The sequence below is a fragment of the Chiloscyllium plagiosum genome, unplaced genomic scaffold (genome assembly GCF_037043375.1).
Source record: "Chiloscyllium plagiosum isolate Xiang-an unplaced genomic scaffold, Cpla_swu_hap1 HiC_scaffold_1, whole genome shotgun sequence".
Taxonomy (NCBI): Eukaryota; Metazoa; Chordata; class Chondrichthyes; order Orectolobiformes; family Hemiscylliidae; genus Chiloscyllium; species Chiloscyllium plagiosum.
This window is the reverse complement of record NW_028270139.1, coordinates 130,221,207-130,239,833: the sequence shown is the minus strand read 5'-3', so window position 1 is coordinate 130,239,833 and position 18,627 is coordinate 130,221,207. Positions and strand designations below refer to the sequence as shown.

At 40.7% G+C, this 18,627-nt stretch overlaps 1 protein-coding gene across 3 annotated transcripts in view; it reads left to right on the top strand.

Annotated features, from left to right (window-relative positions):
• The window catches only part of me2 (malic enzyme 2, NAD(+)-dependent, mitochondrial), a 104,601-nt gene that overhangs the window by 61,461 nt on the left and 24,513 nt on the right, over positions 1-18,627 (top strand). For all 3 annotated transcript variants that reach the window (XM_087990664.1, XM_043720243.2, XM_043720331.2), the window contains 3 exons: positions 10,744-10,857; positions 14,805-14,919; positions 17,693-17,835. In XM_087990664.1, the coding sequence (XP_087846790.1) occupies positions 10,744-10,857; positions 14,805-14,919; positions 17,693-17,835 (372 nt within the window). The remainder of the gene's footprint in view (positions 1-10,743; positions 10,858-14,804; positions 14,920-17,692; positions 17,836-18,627) is intronic.

The window sequence follows — 18,627 nt, the reverse complement described above, 5'->3', positions numbered from 1 at the left end:
ATGTTTGAATAACACAAACTTTCTGCTGAACAGGTGTAGCAGACTTCTACAGTGCGATTATCCATTATGGTTTTCCATAGTGTGATTTTCTATAGCATGGGTTTGCAGAAGAATGCAACTGTTGCATTATAGCAAAACAACCTGTATCGTGAGCTGTCTTTTTCTGTTTAATCTTCCCCTGTAATTTTCTAGATAACATGGTGGTCCAAATTTGGCAGTACTATTCTTATTTTTATTCATATCTGCTTCATGGCCTAAAGATCTCCATTTTTAGTGTCCCCTATTGGTCTACCACTGATTTATCCTTTACCAGCCCTGTTCAATCCATCTCTGCCAAATCATTTCTCAGTTTTATAAAATTTGCCTTCCTCCCAGTTTAAAGCTTTACTCTTGATTTATCTCTCTCCTTTTCCATAATAAAAACAAAATCTAATTGAATTGTGGTCACTTTCCCTGATGTGATTGCCCACACTCACTTCATCCACTTGCCCATCTTTTTTTCCAAAAACCAAGTCCAGAATTGCATTTCCTATCTTTGGGCTTATCATGTATTGTTTTAAAAAACGTTCCTGCACACACATACATGAATTCTTCACCCTCAATACCCATTTATGTTATTTGGAGCTCAGATAATATTGGGATAGTTAGTTTCGTACTGTTATTGTCCTCTTATTCCTACAGGCAGACATTTTTCTGCATATATGTTCTTCTATCTCCCTTTCACTATTTGTGGGTCTATACTATATTCTTAAGCTCAATCCATAAAGCCTCATTTGTTAATCTGTTTAGTATACCATTCCTTCTCTCAATTATAATTGATTCTTTAACCAATAGTGGTACGTCCCCTCTTTTTTTTTGTTACTCACTCTATCCTGCCTGAAAACTCTACATCCGGGGATATTGAGCTGCTAATTTTGCCTATCCTTTAGCCAGATTTCCATTATAACTAAGTTCATTTGCGTTATTTGTAATACTACATTCACTAAAGTATAAACAAATCAACCCCATCTATTTACTTTGCTGGATGCATTTTTAATCCTCATTTGTTTTCTTTCCAAGTTGCTGACTACATTAACTAATGCCCTACCTCCCATTTCCTGATCAGAGTCTGACCCATCTAAGCTACACTTTGGTTCCCTGTCATTCTAATTAAAGCGTCACCAACGAAACTGGCAAAAGCCTCCATGAGGATATTTGTCCCAGCTCTGCCCAGGCTTGTACAGATCCTACACTTCCCAGAAACAGTCTCAATTTCTTAAGGATCTAAATCGCTGCATGGTACACCATTTCTCCAGTCACGCATTCATCTGATTTGTCCTCATTTTGCTGCCACAGAATCACCACTCAGTTCTTCTTACAATTGAGTCCCCTTTCACTAAAGGTCGCTGTCTTTTTCCTCCCCTGCAGCATAGCCAACCATGGTGCCACCAGCTTGGCTATTCTTGCTTTCCTCTGAGAGGCCTGGTCCACCCCACCCCTGAAAAATAACCTTATCCAAAACAATATATCTGTTTCAGAGGGGAATGACCACCAACAACTTCTGCACTACCTATGCATGCTTGCTTGTCTTCCTTTTTTGCCTGTGTAACCCTTGCTGATGCTGTGACCAGCTCATTAATTGTGCTATCCACACTGAACGCTGTGTGACGGAGGGAAATTTGTAGATGATACTGTTCCTGTTCATCTACTGTCCGTGTCTTGTAGATGTGGAAGTTGAGAGAAAAGGATAAATTATAGGCTCATTCGCCTGACATTGATAGTGGGCAAATGCTAGAGTCCGATATAAAAGAGTTAATAGCAGAACACTCAGAAAACAGTGACAGAATCAGAAGTTAGCATGGATTTATGGAAGGAAAATCATGCTTGACAAATCTTCTGGAATTTTGAGAATGAAGCTAGTAGAGTTAATAAGGGGCATACATTGAATGTGGTTTACTTGGACTTTCAGAAGGTTTTCTTATAAAAGTCCCACTTAAGAGACTAGCATGTAAAATTAAAGCACAGGGTTGAGTGTAACTTACAGACATGGATAGAGAAGCAGTCTCCAAACAGGGAAGGAAGAGTAAGAATAAAGAAGTATTTTTTCCAAGTAGCAGCCAGTGTCCAGTGGAGTACTTTAGCTGAGATCCTAACACTGATTGCTTTTCATAAGATGTGTTTGTGCTTTTGATGAGGGAACTAAATGTAATACCTTCAGGTTTGCAGATGAGACAAAGCTGGATGCAAGGGTGAACTGAAAGGAGGATGCAGAGATGCTTCAGTGTGATTTAGATAAGCTGAGTGAGATAGCAAATGCATGGTAGCTGACATATAATGGATGTAAATGTGAGGTTATCCACTTTGGTAGCAAAAACAGCAAGACATTATCGGAATGGTGATCGATCAGGGAAGGTGGAGGTGCACATGATCGGGGTGTCCTTGTATACCAGCTGCTGAAAGTGAATATGTAGATAGAATGGGTGGTGATGAAAGCAAAGTTGGCCTTCAGATCGAGAGGAGCAATTGTACAGCTCTTTGAGATCACACCTGAAACATTGTGTGCTGTTTTGGTCGTCTTACCTGAGGACAGATGCTCTGTCTATGGAGCGAGTGCAACAGAAGTTAACCAGAATGATTCCTGTGGCAGCAGGACTGGCCTGTGAAGAGAAATGAACTGGTTAAGTCTGGAGTTTAGAAGAAGTGGGAATCGCAGAAATCTGTAAAAGTCTAAAGGACTGGACAAGGCAAATGGAGGAAGGATGTTCCTGATGACTGGGAAGTCTGGATCCAGAGGTCACAGTCAAAGGATACAAGGTAGGCCATTTAGGACTGAAATGAGGAGAAATTTCTTCAACCAGAGAGCGGTGGAATTCTCTGTCACAAAGTGTTTGATGCTGAAACATAATTTTTTCAAGAAGAAGTTAGATATAGCACTGAAAGAAAAAGAGCACATGGATAGCAGTGAGTTGAAGAGTGCGTAGGTTAAGTTACTATATTTTACATTAGGATTAAATCTCAGCTCAACATTGTGGGCCAAAGGGCCTGTTCTGTGCTGTACTTTTCTATGTTCGAGATCAAACATAATTTAGGGTGTGAGGGGAAAGATATAAAAGAGACCTACAGGGCAACGTTTTCATACAGAGGGTGGTACGTGTATGGAATGAGCTGCCAGAGGAAGTGGTGGAGGCTGGTACAATTGCAACATTTAAGAGGCATTTGGGTGGATATATGAATAGGAAGGGTTTGGAGGGATATGGGCCGGGTACTGGCAGGTGGGACGAGGTTGGGTTGGGATATCTGGTCGGTATGGGTGGGTTGGACCACAGGGTCTGTTTCCATGCTGTACATCTCTATGACTCTATAACGGGAGAAAGCAGGAACTTCTTGAAAGGTTACAGAGTCATAGAGATGTACAGCATGGAAGTGAAGCAGGTTTGAAGGGCCAAATGGCCTAATCCTGTTTGTATGAAGTAGGCTAAATAGGGACAGTGAGGAGACAAAGAGGCTGCAAAGACCAAACTCTGTAAGCCTGTCGCAATCCAGTAGATACACAGTAGCTGTGACCTCACCAGTGTACAGAAGATTGTTTAGACTTTTTTAAGGTAGACATGTCAGTTATTTTGAAAACAAATTTGAGCCTGTTATCTCATCAATTAAAATATGTTGGCACTTTAGAATTAATACTTGCCTTGTGTTGTCTTTAGTTTTAATGGAGGATTGATCATTATTGTTGAATCTTTCTAATTTTGCTTCTGTGAGAACCCAGTTACCCTGTGTGTCAACAGAAATACAAAAGGTACTGTTCCTTTCGTATCTGCAACAACTAATAAAGGAGTTGGGGAGAACAAAAAAGAAGCCTCTGAAAACTAGAGAGTAGCCTTCAAGAAAATCTTGAATCCTGAAGAAAATCTTATTTTGACCTATGACTTGCAACATACCATGAGCAATATCCAATGTATACACAAAAAGCTTCCGTAAATACAAATGTGATACTACCTATCTAAATATTGGAATATTGTGCGCGATTCTGATCTAGGATGTTGTGAAACTTGAAAGGGTTCAGAAAAGATTTACAAGGATGTTGCCAGGGTTGGAGGGTTTGAGCTATAGGGAGAGGGTTGTTTTCCCTAGAGCATCACCTTTAGAGGTTTACAAAATTGAGGGGAAAGTGAGGTCTGCAGATGCTGGAGATCAGAGATGGAAATGTGTTGCTGGAAAAGCGCAGCAGGTCAGGCAGCATCTAGGGAACAGGAGAATCGACGTTTCGGGCATTAGCCCTTCTTCAGGAATCCTGAAGAAGGGCTAATGCCCGAAACGTCGATTCTCCTGTTCCCTAGATGCTGCCTGACCTGCTGCGCTTTTCAGCAACACATTTCCATACAAAATTGAGGGGCATGGTTAGGGTAAATAGACAAGGTCTTTGCCCTGGGGTGGATGAGTCTAGAACAAGAGGACATAGGTTTAGGGTGCAAGGGAATAAATTTAAAAGGTACCTAAGGGGCAACTTTTTCCACACGAGGGTGGTGAGTGCATGGAATGAGCTGCCATAAGAAGTGGTGGAGGCTAGTACAATTACAGCATTGAAGAGGCATCTGGATGGGTATATGAATAGGAAGGGTTTCGAGGGATGTGGGCCAAGTGCTGGCAAATGGGACTAGATTAGGGTTGGATATCTGGTCAGCATGGACGAGTTGGACTGAAGGATCTGTTTCCATGCTGTACATCTGTATGACTCCAAATACCCATAACTGCATCTGCATGGGAGCACTCAACCATTTGACTGAGGTGACAGAAGGTGCTGCTGAAAATGTGAACATTTCCTTCATAGATTTAAAGTGGTGAAAATGTTATGTGATTCCAATGAATGGATAACATTTATGTGCTTTAAGGCAGTGCAAATAAATATGATGGAAACAGTAGAGGTATAATGAAGGTGAAGGAAAGTAAAGGAGGTTCATGTGAATATAAATAGCAGTTTTAAGTCAAATTAAAATAAGCCAAAATAAATATGAAGATTCCTAATGACATGCAAAGTCCGTGATTTATACATAGCTTATTATCATTAATTTTACAGTTTGGGTTTTGAACTTGTGGCAAATGGGTTTTGGTATGTTGAGAGAGAGGATGGTTTTAGGGTGAGTTTGTCAGCATTCCTGGATCTATATAAAATACCAGACAGAGTCTTCCGAGGAATTATTTTGCATGGGACAGTTTTATAATCAAACACAGGAAATATCCGAAGAGATTTCGGTTGCTTTGTGTTTTTGTTGCTTGGGGAAGCCCCCGTCATTTGGAAAGCTTTTGGTTTCAAGTTGTGGAAGTCCCAGTTAAAATTAGATGTATGAAACTGTACTTTTCCTAGAAAACAGTTAGTTCAGAAAATTAAACAATGTGTTATTTCAGTTTGAGTTTTAGTTTGAAAGTTTCAGATTGTTTTTGGTTAGAATCCTGAAGAGGTTAATTGAAGCTGAGAAAATCTAAGCTCCATTGTGTCAATACTCAAGGAAGATGCTATCGAATACTTGAGACCAGGAATTGAAAGCAGTAGTTAAGTCAAACTTATAGATGTGATAGGGAAGAGAATTCAGTCTTGTGTTTTAATTGTAAAGGAATATAGAGGGGTAGATGGAGTATTGTACTTACTCTTTCACATTGTGTTGTGTGGATAGCTTGATTTATTCTATTTTGTATCCACTTTCAGTGAAACACAATCTTTTTAATTAAAAATAAAACATGATCTATTCAGCCAAATTTCAGTTTGGGTTCTGACTTGTCTGGTAATAACATCAGCTAGGATCATAACAATAATGATGATATAGACCTGTCCACAATATATGCCTGAATTTTGCAGTAGAAATACTGATTAGATTGTTGCAGTTCACCTTTTGAAAGTGCATTTCAATAGCAACTTCCAGTGAGTGCATATGCACCGTTCATAACAATCTGGAACTTTGCTGTCTGAATGTCCTGCTCTTCACTTCTGTGTTTAAACAATATCCAGCCGTTGATTGTAAAAGATTACTCTACTTCAATTGAGGAGGAAAGTAATTCTGTGGTAACATGCCTTGCAGTTATTGGCATCCAACTTGTTTACACTCCATGCTCTGGGTGGATGCTAGAAATTTGAATAGAAAACAAATTGCTAGAAATGTTCAGCAGGATTGGCAGCAACTGTGGAGAGAGGATCATTTCACATTTCAGGTTGATGTCCCTTTGTCACAATGTTATATATTTATTGCTGATCAAACTTTTTAGTTTATTCTTCAAATGTCTGTCAAAGCAAATATTTAAGTAGTTTTTGGAGATGGACAATTAAAAAAGAATTCTTCCTAATTTGGCAATCATGTTTGTGCTGCTCCATATATGGTTTCTCATGGAATCACTAAAGTGCAGAAGTATCTGTGCCAAGTATCTGCAAAATCAACTCCGCTAGCCCCATCACCACCCCATTTTTTCCTGTAGCCATGCAATTAGTTTCCTGTTAACTTCCCTTTGAAAGCCAGTATTAAATCTGCAAACACCGCATTTTCAGACAGTGCATTTTAGTTATGAGCCACTTACTAAGTTTAAAAGTAAAAATTCTTAATTCTCCTGAGAGTAGAGATAGTTTCTTTCCATCTATCCTGTCCAGACTCAATATGATTTTAGAACATAGAACAGTACAGCACAGAACAGGCCCTTCAGTCCATGATGTTGTGCCGACCATTGATCTTCATGTATGCACCCTCAAATTTCTGTGACCATATGCATGTCCTGCAGTCTCTTAAATGTCCCCAATGACCTTGCTTCCACAGCTGCTGCTGGCAATGCATTCCATGCTCTCACAACTCTGTGTAAAGAGCCCACCTCTGACATCCCCTCTATACTTTCCTCCAACCAGCTTAAAGCTATGACCCCTCGTGTTAGCCATTTCTACCCTGGGAAATGTCTCTGGCTATCGACTCTATCTATGCCTCTCATTATCTTGTATATCTCAATTAGGTCCCCTCTCCTCCTCCTTTTCTCCAATGAAAAAAGTCCGAGTTCAGTCAACCTCTCTTCATAAGATAAGCCTTCCAGTCCAGGCAGCATCCTGGTAAACCTCCTCTGAACCCTTTCCAAAGCATCCACATCTTTCCTATAATAGGGCGACCAGAACTAGACGCAGTATTCCAAGTGCGGTCTAACCAAAGTTTTATAGAGCTGCAACAAGATGTCATGACTCTTAAACTCAATCTCCCTGTTAATGAAAGCCAAAACACCATATGCTTTCTTAACAACCCTGTCCACTTGGGTGGCCATTTTAAGGGATCTATGTACCTGCACACCAAGATCCCTCTGTTCCTCCACAATGCCAAGAATCCTATCCTTAATCCTGTACTCAGCTTACAAATTCGACCTTCCAAAATGCATCACCTGTCATTTATCCAGGTTGAACTCCATCTGCCACCTCTCAGCCCATCTCTGCATCCTGTCAACGTCCTGCTGCAGCCTACAACAGCCCTCTATACTGTCAACGACCCCTCCAACCTTTGTGTCATCTGCAAACTTGCTGACCCATCCTTCAATCCCCTCATCCAAGTCATTAATAAAAATTACAAACAGTAGAGGCCCAAGGACAGAGCCCTGTGGAACACCACTCACCACAGACTTCCAGGCAGAATATTTTCCTTCTGCTACCACTTGCTGTCTTCTGTTGGCCAGCCAATTCTGTATCCAGACAGCTAAGTTCCCCTGTATCCCATTCCCCCTGACCTTCTGAATGAGCCTACCATGGGGAACTTTATCAAATGCCTTGCTGAAGTCCATATACACCACGTCCACAGCTCGACCCTCATCAACTTTTCTAGTCACATCCTCAAAGAACTCGATAAGATTTGTGAGGCATGACCTGCCCCTCAAAGCCGTGTTGACTGCATTTAATCAAGCCATGCTCTTCCAGATGGTCATAAATCCTATCCCTCAGAATCCTTTCTAACACCTTGCAGACGACAGATGTGAGACTTAATGGTCTGTAATTGCCGGGGATTTCCCTATTTCCTTTCTTGAAGAGAGGAATTACATTTGCCTCTCTCCAGTCCTCAGGTACGACTCCAGTGGAGAGCGAGGATGCAAAGATCTTCGCAAGTGGCGAAGCAATTGCATTTCTCATTTCCCAAAGCAGCCGAGGACAAATCTGGTCCGGGCCTGGCGACTTGTGAATCTTAATGTTTGACAAAATTTTCAGCACATCAGCTTCCTCTATCTCTATCCATTCCAGCATGCACACCTGCTCTTCAAAGGTTTCATTCACTACAAAGTTCATTTCCTTTGTAAAGACAGAAGCAAAAAACTCATTTAGGGCTTCCCCTATCTCCTCAGACTCCACACACAAGTTCCCTATGCTCTCCCTGATCGGCCCTACTATTTCTTTGACCATTCTCTTATTCCTCACATAAGTGTAACATGCCTTTGTGTTCTCCCTAATCCGTTCTGCCAAGCCTTTCTTGTGCCCCCTCCTGGCTCTCCTCAGACCATTTTTGAACTCCTTCCTTGCCTGCCTGTAATCCTGTAGAGCTGAGCTTGACCCTAGCTTCCTCCACCTTATGTAAGCTACCTTCTTTCTTTTGACGAGAAGCTCCACCGCTCTCGACATCCAAGGTTCCTTTATCTTACCCCTTCATGCCTGTCTCAGAGGGACATATTTATTCATCACTCGCAACAACTGTTCCTTAAACAGTCTCCAGATGTCTATAGTGCCTTTACCATGGAACAATTGCTCCCAATCCATGCTTCCTAACTCCTGTTTAATCGCATCATAGTTTCCTCTTCCCCAATTAAATATCCTCCCATTTTGCCTAATCCTCTCCTTCTCCATAGCTATGTAGAATGTGAGGCAGTTGAAGTCCCCCATTACAACAACCCTACTACGTCCACACTTTTCCAAAATCTGCCGACCTATGCTTTCTTCCATCTCCCTGCTGCTATTGGGGGGCCTGTAGTAAACCCCTAACGAGGTGACTGCTCCCTTGCTGTTCCTAATTTCCACCCATACTGACTTGGTAGGCAGATCTTCCTCGACAATGAAAGCTTCTGTAGCTGTGATACCCTCTCTGATTAGTCGTGCTACACCCCCTCCTCTTTTTTTTTTTTTCCCCTCCCTATTCTTTTTAAATGCTCTAAACCCTGGAACATCCAGCAACCATTCCTGCCCCTGAGAAACCCATGTCTCTGTTATGGCCGCAACATCATAGCACCAGGTACTGATCCATGCTCTAAGTTCATCAGTTTTATTCCTGATACTCCTTGCGTTAAAGCAAACACACTTTAACTGATCCCTTGGTTCCTTCCCAGGAAAATCCTTCCCACTAGCTGGTCTACCTTTTGCTATTGCCTCATCTGCATCAACTCTCAGGTTGATGCGGTATACAGCTCAGGTTCCCACCCTCCCACCATAATAGTTTAAACCCTCTTGAAATACTCGAGCAAACCCTCCACCCAGGACATTGGTCCCCTTCCAGTTCAGATGCAACCCGTCCTTCTTGTACGGGTCCCACCTTCCCCAGAAGGCATCCCAATTATCTACATATCTGAAGCCCTCCCTTCGACACCAGCTGTGCAGCCACATGTTAAGCTGCGCCTGTTCCTCGCCTCGCTATCTCGTGGCACCGGTAGTAAACTAGAGAACACTACTCTGTTCGTCCTGCTTTGCAGCTTCCATCCTAACTCCCTGAAATCACTTTTTAAATCCTCGATCCTTTTTCTGGCTTTATCATTAGTGCCAATATGTAACATGATTTCTGGCTATTCGCCCTCCCCTTTTAGAACCTTATACACCCAATCGGAGACGTCCCGGACCCTGGCACCAAGGAGCAACATACCTTCCGGGAATCCTAATCCTGACCACAAAATCTCCTGTCGATTCCCCTAACTATCGAGTCCCCTACCATGAGTACTTTTCTATTCTGCCCCCTTCCCTTCTTTGCCACAGTGTCAGGCTCAGTGCCAGAGAACTGACTACTATGGCTTTCCTCTGGTAGGTCAGCCCCACAGTATCCAAAACGGTATATTTATTGCTGCGGGGAATGTCCACAGGGGATCTCTGCACTGTCAGTCTGTCCCCTTTCCTCCCCCTAACTGTAACCCATCTATCCTTGTCCTGAGCCTGAGAAGTGACCAACTCCCGGTAACTCCTCTCAATTACCCCCTCAGCCTCCCGAATGATTCGTAGTCCATCCAGCTCCAATTCCCTAACACGGTTTTCAAGGAGCTGGAGTTGGGTGCACTTCCCGCAGATGTAGCCAGCGGAGACGTGTGCCATGTCTCCCACCTGCCACATTCTGCAGGAGGAGCAAGCAACTGCCCTAGCATCCATACCCCACTTACCTGAACACTCAGTACTAATGTAGAAAGCTTAGTTGAAGTTGCTATAAAATTAATAACAAACTTCTATTCAATAGAGGAAGTTTAGAATGAACCTTACCTTATTAACTAGGTTAGAGGAGGAGGGCGGGTGGGAGACACTACAGTTGTAAAGTCTCGGGTTTAGCCGCCTTGTTGATTATATATAGTCACTGCTTTCCTTCCCGGCTGCCCCTCTGGTCCTCGTCACTTCCTCTATTATTTGAATGCCTCTATTAAAAGTCTATGAACTTTTTCTCCTTCAAGCTAACTTCTCCAATTTTATCCAGGTAACTGAAGTTCTTTGCAATTTATGAAATTTTGAAATAGGAATAGTTTTGTAAATGTCTTATGATTTTACAAATAATTTCAAGTGACTCTTTGCTCTGTTATTGTTTTATGCAGGCAGCCCTGGGAATTGCTGATTTGATTGTGCTGGCCATGAAAGAAACTGGAATATCAGAAGAGGAAGCTCAGAAGAAAATATGGATGTTTGACAAATATGGCTTACTTTATCAGGTGAGCAAGAGAGCTAAAACATTTACCTCTGTGACAAACTTCCTGAACAAGCAACTAGATATGCAACTGGGACATCCAAGTGAATTCCTAACTTTCCAGAGGCTGAAAAATCTAGATCTCCTGGAACTGCAACTATGCACATACCTGTTTTCCTTCATTAAGTCTGAATTGCAAATTTTGTACGTTTCGCATGAAGGCTAGTACAAAATCTTTAAAAATTAAATTGAAAACTAAGTAATGAAATTAGAGGTGCCTGGCCAGACAATGTGTTGTCCCGCAATGTGATGTGGGAGCTGGTAGATCTTGTTGTGGTTTATAGCAACCACCTCTGTAGCAAGTGCTGGTTGCTTGAACTCTGACTTCGAGTTGATGAGTGGAGTCTGAGCTTCAAACGTTGTAACACACCATGGAGGGAGAGTGTTACCTGGAATCTGTGTTTCAGGGGACAGTCATGCCCCTTATATTAGCTACCTTAAATTTGATCAGTGGTCAGGGACTGGAGGGTGTGGCGACAAGTAAGGCAGGAACAGGGATACAGGAGGTAGACCAGAAAGAACCTTAGCCCTTGAACTTGTCTAACAGATTTAAGATTTTTGCTCCCTGTGTAGATGAGAATGGAGGCTGTAGAAAGGATCAGTAAACTGGCCATATTACCATGGTACAGGGAGCCATTCAACCGGGAGAGAAAATAGAGATGTGGTTATAATCTGAGCTAGTATAGTCAGGGAAATAGACACTTCCCTCTTGGCCAGGATTGAGAGTCCCGAAGGCTTTGTGGCCTGTCAGGTGCGCAGGCTCAGGGTATCCAATCTACACTGCAGAGAAACTTTGAGGAGAAGGGGGAAAATCCAGTTGCTGTGATCCATGTAGGTACCAATGATACAAGAAAAAAGAAGGAAGGTTCTGCAAAGGGAATTTTAGTGGCTAGGGGCTAAATTGAAAAGCAGAACCAAAAAGGTAGTAATTTTTGGAATAATCCCTCAGCCACGAGCAAATTTGCACAGGATCAACAAGATTCAAGAGATAACTGTGTAGTTAAAGATTGGTGTGGGAGAAACTGATTCAAATTCATGGAATGTTGGCACCCGTACTGGGAAAGGATGAAGCTGTTCTGATAGGATGGACTCCATTTCATATCACTAGGGCTGTGGGTAGGGCTTGAAACTAAATCGGTGATGGTGGTGGATTCAGTGGCGTAGAAAATTTTGGATAAAGTTAAAGGATGGGGAACTCAGCAGACATTAAAGTTTCTAGGACAAGTAATAGGACAGAAAATGGAAAAAGTCAGGAATCTGACTTTGGGGGCAGCTATGAGAAAGAAGGCAGTCAGTGCAGGACAGAAAGTGTTGAACTTAAATGCATGCAGTGTATGAAACAAGGTAAATTAGCTCAATGTAGATCGAAATTGGCAACTATGATGTTGTGGAAATCATAATGCAACACCCTGTTTCAGAAGGGAGGGAGGCAGAAGATGTAAACTACAGGTCGGTTAGCCTGACTTTGGTCATTGGTAGAGGATTGGCTGACCAGCAGAAGATAGAGTAGGGAGATAGATATATATATATTTTCAGGATGATAGCCAGTGACTAGTGGAGTTCCGCAGAGTCAGTGTTGGGATCACAACTAATCACATTATACATTAATGATTGGCATTGGAACTGTCATACTATTGTCATACTGAAGATGCCTAAAGATAGGTGGAGGTAGTGTTGAGGAAGTGGGGAGACTGTGTTAGGGCTTGGACAGGCTATGAGACTGGGCAAAGAAGTTAGGAACGTGTGAGGTTATGCACTTTTTGGTAGTAAGAATAGAACCGTAGACCATTTTCTAAATGGGTAATGGTTTCAGATTTTTGAAGCCTAAAGGAACTTCGGAATTCCAAGATTCTAATCCTGAACTAGGATTCCCAAGTGCAGAAAGGTCATTTGATCCAGTGAGTCCACACTGACCTCTGAAGAGCATCTCTCTCACCCTATTTCTATAATCCCTGAATCACCATGGCTAATCCACCTAATCTGAGCATCCCTAGACACTATTGGGCAATTTAGCATGGCCAATTGGCCTAACCTGCACATCTTTGGATGTGAAGGTGAGGCCTATAAGAGGAAAACTGAGCACCCAGAGGAAACCCACGTAGACAGTAGAATATGCAAAGTCCAGTCAGTCACTCGTGGCTGGAATTGAACCTGGGTCCCTGGCTCTGTGCAGCAGTGCTGACCACTGAGCCATTATGTTACACTTACTACTTAAGATTAGCATGTAAGTTCAGTTAGGAAGGCAAATGCAATTTTAGCATTCATTTTAGGAGCATTAGAATACAAGAGCAGAAAAGTACTGCTGAGGTATAAGATGTTGGTCACTTCGTTTTTGAAATACTGTAAATGGTTTTGGACCCCATGTCGAAGGATCTGCTGGTGTTCAAAGGGGTCCACAGGGGATTTACAAGAATGATACTGGCGGTGAAGGGCTTGTCTCCACTAGTAGGAGAGACTAGGACCTGAGGACTCAGCCTCAGAGCGAAGGGATGACCCGTTAGAGTTGAGGTGGAGAGGAATTTCTTTAGTCAGATGGTGATGAATCTGTGGAACTCATTGTTGCAGAAAGCTAGAGAGGCCAATTCATTGAGTATATTTAAGACAGAAATAGGTTCTTGACTGGTATGAGGATCAAGAGTCACTGGAAGAAGGCAGGAGAAATGGAGTTGAGAAATATGTTGGCTGTGGTCAAATGGTGGAGCAGACTCCATAGCCGAATGACACATTTCAGCTTCTAGGTCTCGTGGTCTTCTGAGTAGAGGGACATTTTTGCAGAATAAGGGAATGTGGATTTAAAACATACTAAATAATTTCTTCTCCCTGAGGGTTGTCACTGCCTGGGATTTTCTACACCAGAGAGGAATGGAGGCTACATTGCTAAAAGCATTTAAAGAGGTGCTATGATAAGCTGACATGAAAGAAAATTTGAGGCTTGGGTCAGATAGCCATGATCTTATGGTATGATAACACAGATTTGAGGGGGTCAGTAGTCTACTCTTATTTCCTACGTTCTTACATTCAAAGCTGAAAGTCAATGCATTTAAATGCCAATTATGTACCACCATATTTCTTTCAAAGTAAGTTAATGATATCTTATGCAAAAATAACCTCAAAGCCGGTGATCCATTTGTTATCCTGGATATTTAAAATGTTTAACAATCTCCAAAAAAAATAGTTTGAGAGGCAACCAAAAATACCAGTGTAACACCTCAAAACTGTATGTTGGAAGTTCTGAAAGAATTCATAATCAAAGTAGTCCATAACTTGAGTTAACATGACTACAAGTGAAGGAAGTTAGATTATAAAATCAGTTCAGTAGTTGAAAGCATGAGAGAGAAATTATTTCATCCTGATTGATTGTGAATAAATTTCTAAGAAGGAAAAATGAATTTGTACTCAAGTTTGTTGTTTCATTAGAAAATGAAACCAGTTAATAATCTGTTACTCTCCCTCTGAATTCCATGCAGTTGTAAAATGTGCAGTGATAGTTGCAGTCAGTTATTTCAAGTGTTTACATTTAATGCCTGTTTCTGTAGTTTCTGGGATAGCATAGGTAACTTTGTTTTATAATTTCCATATGAAGATCAATTACCTGAATTTCCAGTTCAGCATACGAGGTAGTTAGTGCAGAAATGCCACTAGAGCCTGTTATCAAAAAGCAGCTGATGCCTATCCTGTCCTGAAATATTTCAAAACAGTTGGAATTACATTGGCTGTTATATGTAAGTTGTCAAATACTTATTTATCATTTTCTGGATTTCTGATGGTGTATGACTTTAGAAACTCCAGTGGAGAAAGATAAGCATGTAGCTTATATTTATTTAGGAAGAAACCTTTAAGTCTTCCTCAGTTGTCAATTAACTGAGTATGAATGTTGCAGTTAAATTCTAAGAGTTCTGCTTTCGACTATAGGGTCGATCAGAGCCAACTGACAAGCACCAACAACCATATGTCCACACCGCACCTGATCAGAAAATTGAGACGTTTCTGGATGCAGTTAATACTTTACAGCCCACTGCTATCATTGGTAAGTGGTAAAAGCTACAACAAAATGTATGGAAATGGTTTCATTTGCTATTCCATAGATTTAATTTCAAATAGTGCTTGTGAAAGTGTATTGAGGATTTTTTTTTAAACACTAGATACAATCTCAATGTTGAATAGCAGTAGAGTGCTCTTGGGGATTGTGAACTGCACCAATCACAAGTTTTTGTTGTAAGCATATATGTATATTTGCTCAATTGATAATCCATACATTCATCCATATTATCTCCAATATCTGTCTTCTCTGAAGATCTTGAAAGTATTGTGAACTTCCAAGTCTATGACTTTATTTCCTATAACTCAATTGGAATTTCCAGTCAGCTTTTCACTTCTGTAGCTTTTTACCCATTTTCACAATATCAAATTTGATTTGTTTCTTGTGTTTCCCACACCTGCCCCGGATCCCCCTCAAAGGACCACGATCGCTCTTTTCATTCTTGTCCATTTCTTTAAAACTTGTTCATTTTCTTTTCCGAAAAAAAAACTTTTTATAAATTTTCCACTCAGTTTTATTTAAACCATAATTCTCTTCCTGTAAATGTGTACAAAGTTAAAAATCACACAACACCAGGTTATAGTCCAATAGGTTTATTTGCCTCTTCAGGTGGTTGTGGAGCAGGATCAAAGGACAGAATTTGTAGCATAAGGGTTACAGTGGTTACAGAGTTGTGATGATATATTAAACAAACTTAGATTAAGTCTTGCATCTTTTTTAGGGTGGGATATCCTGGTTTAGGCTCTTTAATACATACATTTGAGAACTCCTTTTAAGCTACATTCTCAAGGTGGCTTCAGTTAGTCTGAGCTAAGATAACACCTATTGTTAGATTATGTGTTAAAGGTCTAGATTAGTGTGGTGCTGGAAAAGCACAGCAGGTCAGGCAGCATCCAAGGAGCAGGAAAATCCAGCACCACTCTAATCTAGACTCTGATGTCCAGCATCTGCAGTCCTCGCTTTTGCCTAATGTGTTAAAGGTGTGAACTTAAAGTCTATCCCAATGTTGAGTCAGTTTTATTTATAAAGTGGGACTTTCAGAATGTACGTGGATTCATGCAGTTTTTGAGCAAAATAAAATGTAATTCAGCAACTACAGATCCATCCCATAGATTTATGTGCACACGTGCAGGAGAGACAGTAGGTGTGTGCATGTGGGTATGTATGCATGTGAAAGAGTGTGTATAGTCATGATTTGGAGATGCCGGTGTTGGTCTGGGGTGTATAAAGTTAAAAACATCACTCAGCAACAGTTGGGGAGTCCAGAACTAGAGGGCATAGGTTTAGGGTGAGAGGGGTAAAATATGAAAGAGACCTAAGGGGCAACTTGTTCACGCAAAGGGTGGTACATGTATGGAATGCGCTGCCAGAGGATGTGGTGGATGCTGGTACAATTGCAACATTTAAGAGGCATTTGGATGGGTATGTGAATAGGAAGGGTATGGAGGGATATGGGCCGGGTGCTGGCAGGTGGGACTAGATTGGGTTGGGATATCTGGTCGGCATGGACGGGTTGGACCGAAGGGTCTGTTTCCATGCTGTACATCTCTTTGACTATGACCAGGTTATAGTCCAACAGGTTTATTTAGAAGCTGCTCCTTTATCAGGTGGTTGTGGAGTATAAGATCGTAAGACACCGAATTCATAGCAAAAGTTTGCAGTGTGATGTAACTGATTGGAAAAGACCTGGATTGTTTGTTGAGTCTCATCTTTTTAAAGTGAACATGTTGGTTTCAGTTCTTTAAAAAAGTTCTGCAATTTACATATGAAAGGACTGAAAGATGTTGTTAAGTAACTTAAAAGGAGTTTTTACGTTTACATATTAAAGAACCTAAACCAGCATATCCTATCCTAAAAGATGCAAAACTTAATCTAAGTTTGTTTAACATATCATTACAGCTCTGTGATACTGTAACCTTTATGCTACAAATTCTGTCTTCTGGTCCTACTCCACAACCACCTGATGAAGAGGCAGTGCCTTGAAAGCTAGTGCTTCCAAATAAACTTATTGGACTATAACCTGGTGTTGTGAGATTTTTAACTTTATCCATGCCAGTCCAACACCAGCATCTCCAAATCACGACTAGTATCTGTGTAAGTGTTATTAGCATTAATGATCATGTATACAATTTTTTTTGAAAGCTATTCATGTCTGTTTTCTTGTGAAATAACTTATGAGTAAGAATATTAATATCCTCCAAATGCTAAAACTGCATCTGGGATCAGTTGGTGTTTGGGATATTATTTAAAATGTTCTGCTTCAGCAGAAAACATATAATTTATTAAGAATAAATACTTAAGCTGCATTTAAACATTGGAGGCATCCTCTGATAACCTTTGGAAACTGATTTTAAAATTTACAAGATCTCCTTCTTGTATATAAATTCTGGATTTCATCTTCTGTATGAGTGTAAATCTTTCTATGGAAAAAAAAAGGACTTTAAATTCTGACAAAAATAACATTCAAAAATTATAGTGACTTGGTAAAATAGAAGAAATGTTAAATCTTGCATTGATTCTGATTTCAACCATTTCAATAAAGACAAAGTGAAAATGTTTGAAATTGACAGTGTAAACTAAAAAGACATAACAGTGAAGTTAATAAGTATTTTATAAATTATTAATGTTTATAGTCAAAGTATGAGCCTGTTCTCTCCCTTTCCTCTTCCCCGCCCTTCTGTCTCGCCTTTCTTCCCATGCCCCACCCCTCTCCCTGCAACTCTCAACAAAGGTTGACTTCGGTTCAATTTGTTTTTGGCAGGGGTAGCAGGTGCTGGGAGACTGTTCAGCAAAGAAGTGATTAATGCTATGGGAAGGATGAATGAACGCCCTATAATTTTTGCACTAAGTAATCCGACAGATAAAGCTGAATGTACTGCTGAGGATGCGTACAATGTAACTGAGGTATTGTGGACAAACAATGCTCTTCCTTCATTTGCCTTCAAATAGAAAGGCTTGCATTTGATGTTGTGTTTTTTTTTAATGCCCCCAGAAGTCTTGAAGACTTTTGCAATGAAATAAGTATATTTGAAGTGCAGTCACTATTGTAATGCAGGAAATAGCAGACAATTTGCATGCAGCAATGTAATGGTGACCAGATAATGTGTTTTTATGGTGTTGGTTGAGGGATACGTAATGGCCAAAACAAGAATAACTCCACTCTGCTTCTTTAATATTCATGCCATGCTTTTACAATGAGAAAAGAAGGAATTTTGATGGCACTTTCAAAAGTAGAATAGTTCACCGGAATCTCAATTTTGACACTTATGCTCAAACCTTGGATTGGGACTTCAACCCAGGACTTTGTGTTTCTGAGGCCAGGTGTACTTCCACAGCTGACAGAGCACTAAATTTTTAAACTCCATGTAAGTGTCTTCTCTTGAGTTGAGGTTGATGGAGGGAAATAAATACAGTTTATGCCATCTGTGATTTTCAGTTGTTTAATCAAATGATATACATTTTCTCCTGTAATTTCTATATATACACATTATATGCTTAAATCCCTGCTCCAGGGATTTAAGCATATAATCAAATCCTGTAATTAAACTGTAAATTGTCCTACTTATTTATATTTGTCCTTTTTGTGTGACAAATGATTTGGTATCACCTCCATGACCATGTTGAGTAATACCAGATTTAAAAGAACCAAACTGTGTTCCCAGATCCCCATTATTAAATGCTTCCATATCTGCTGGT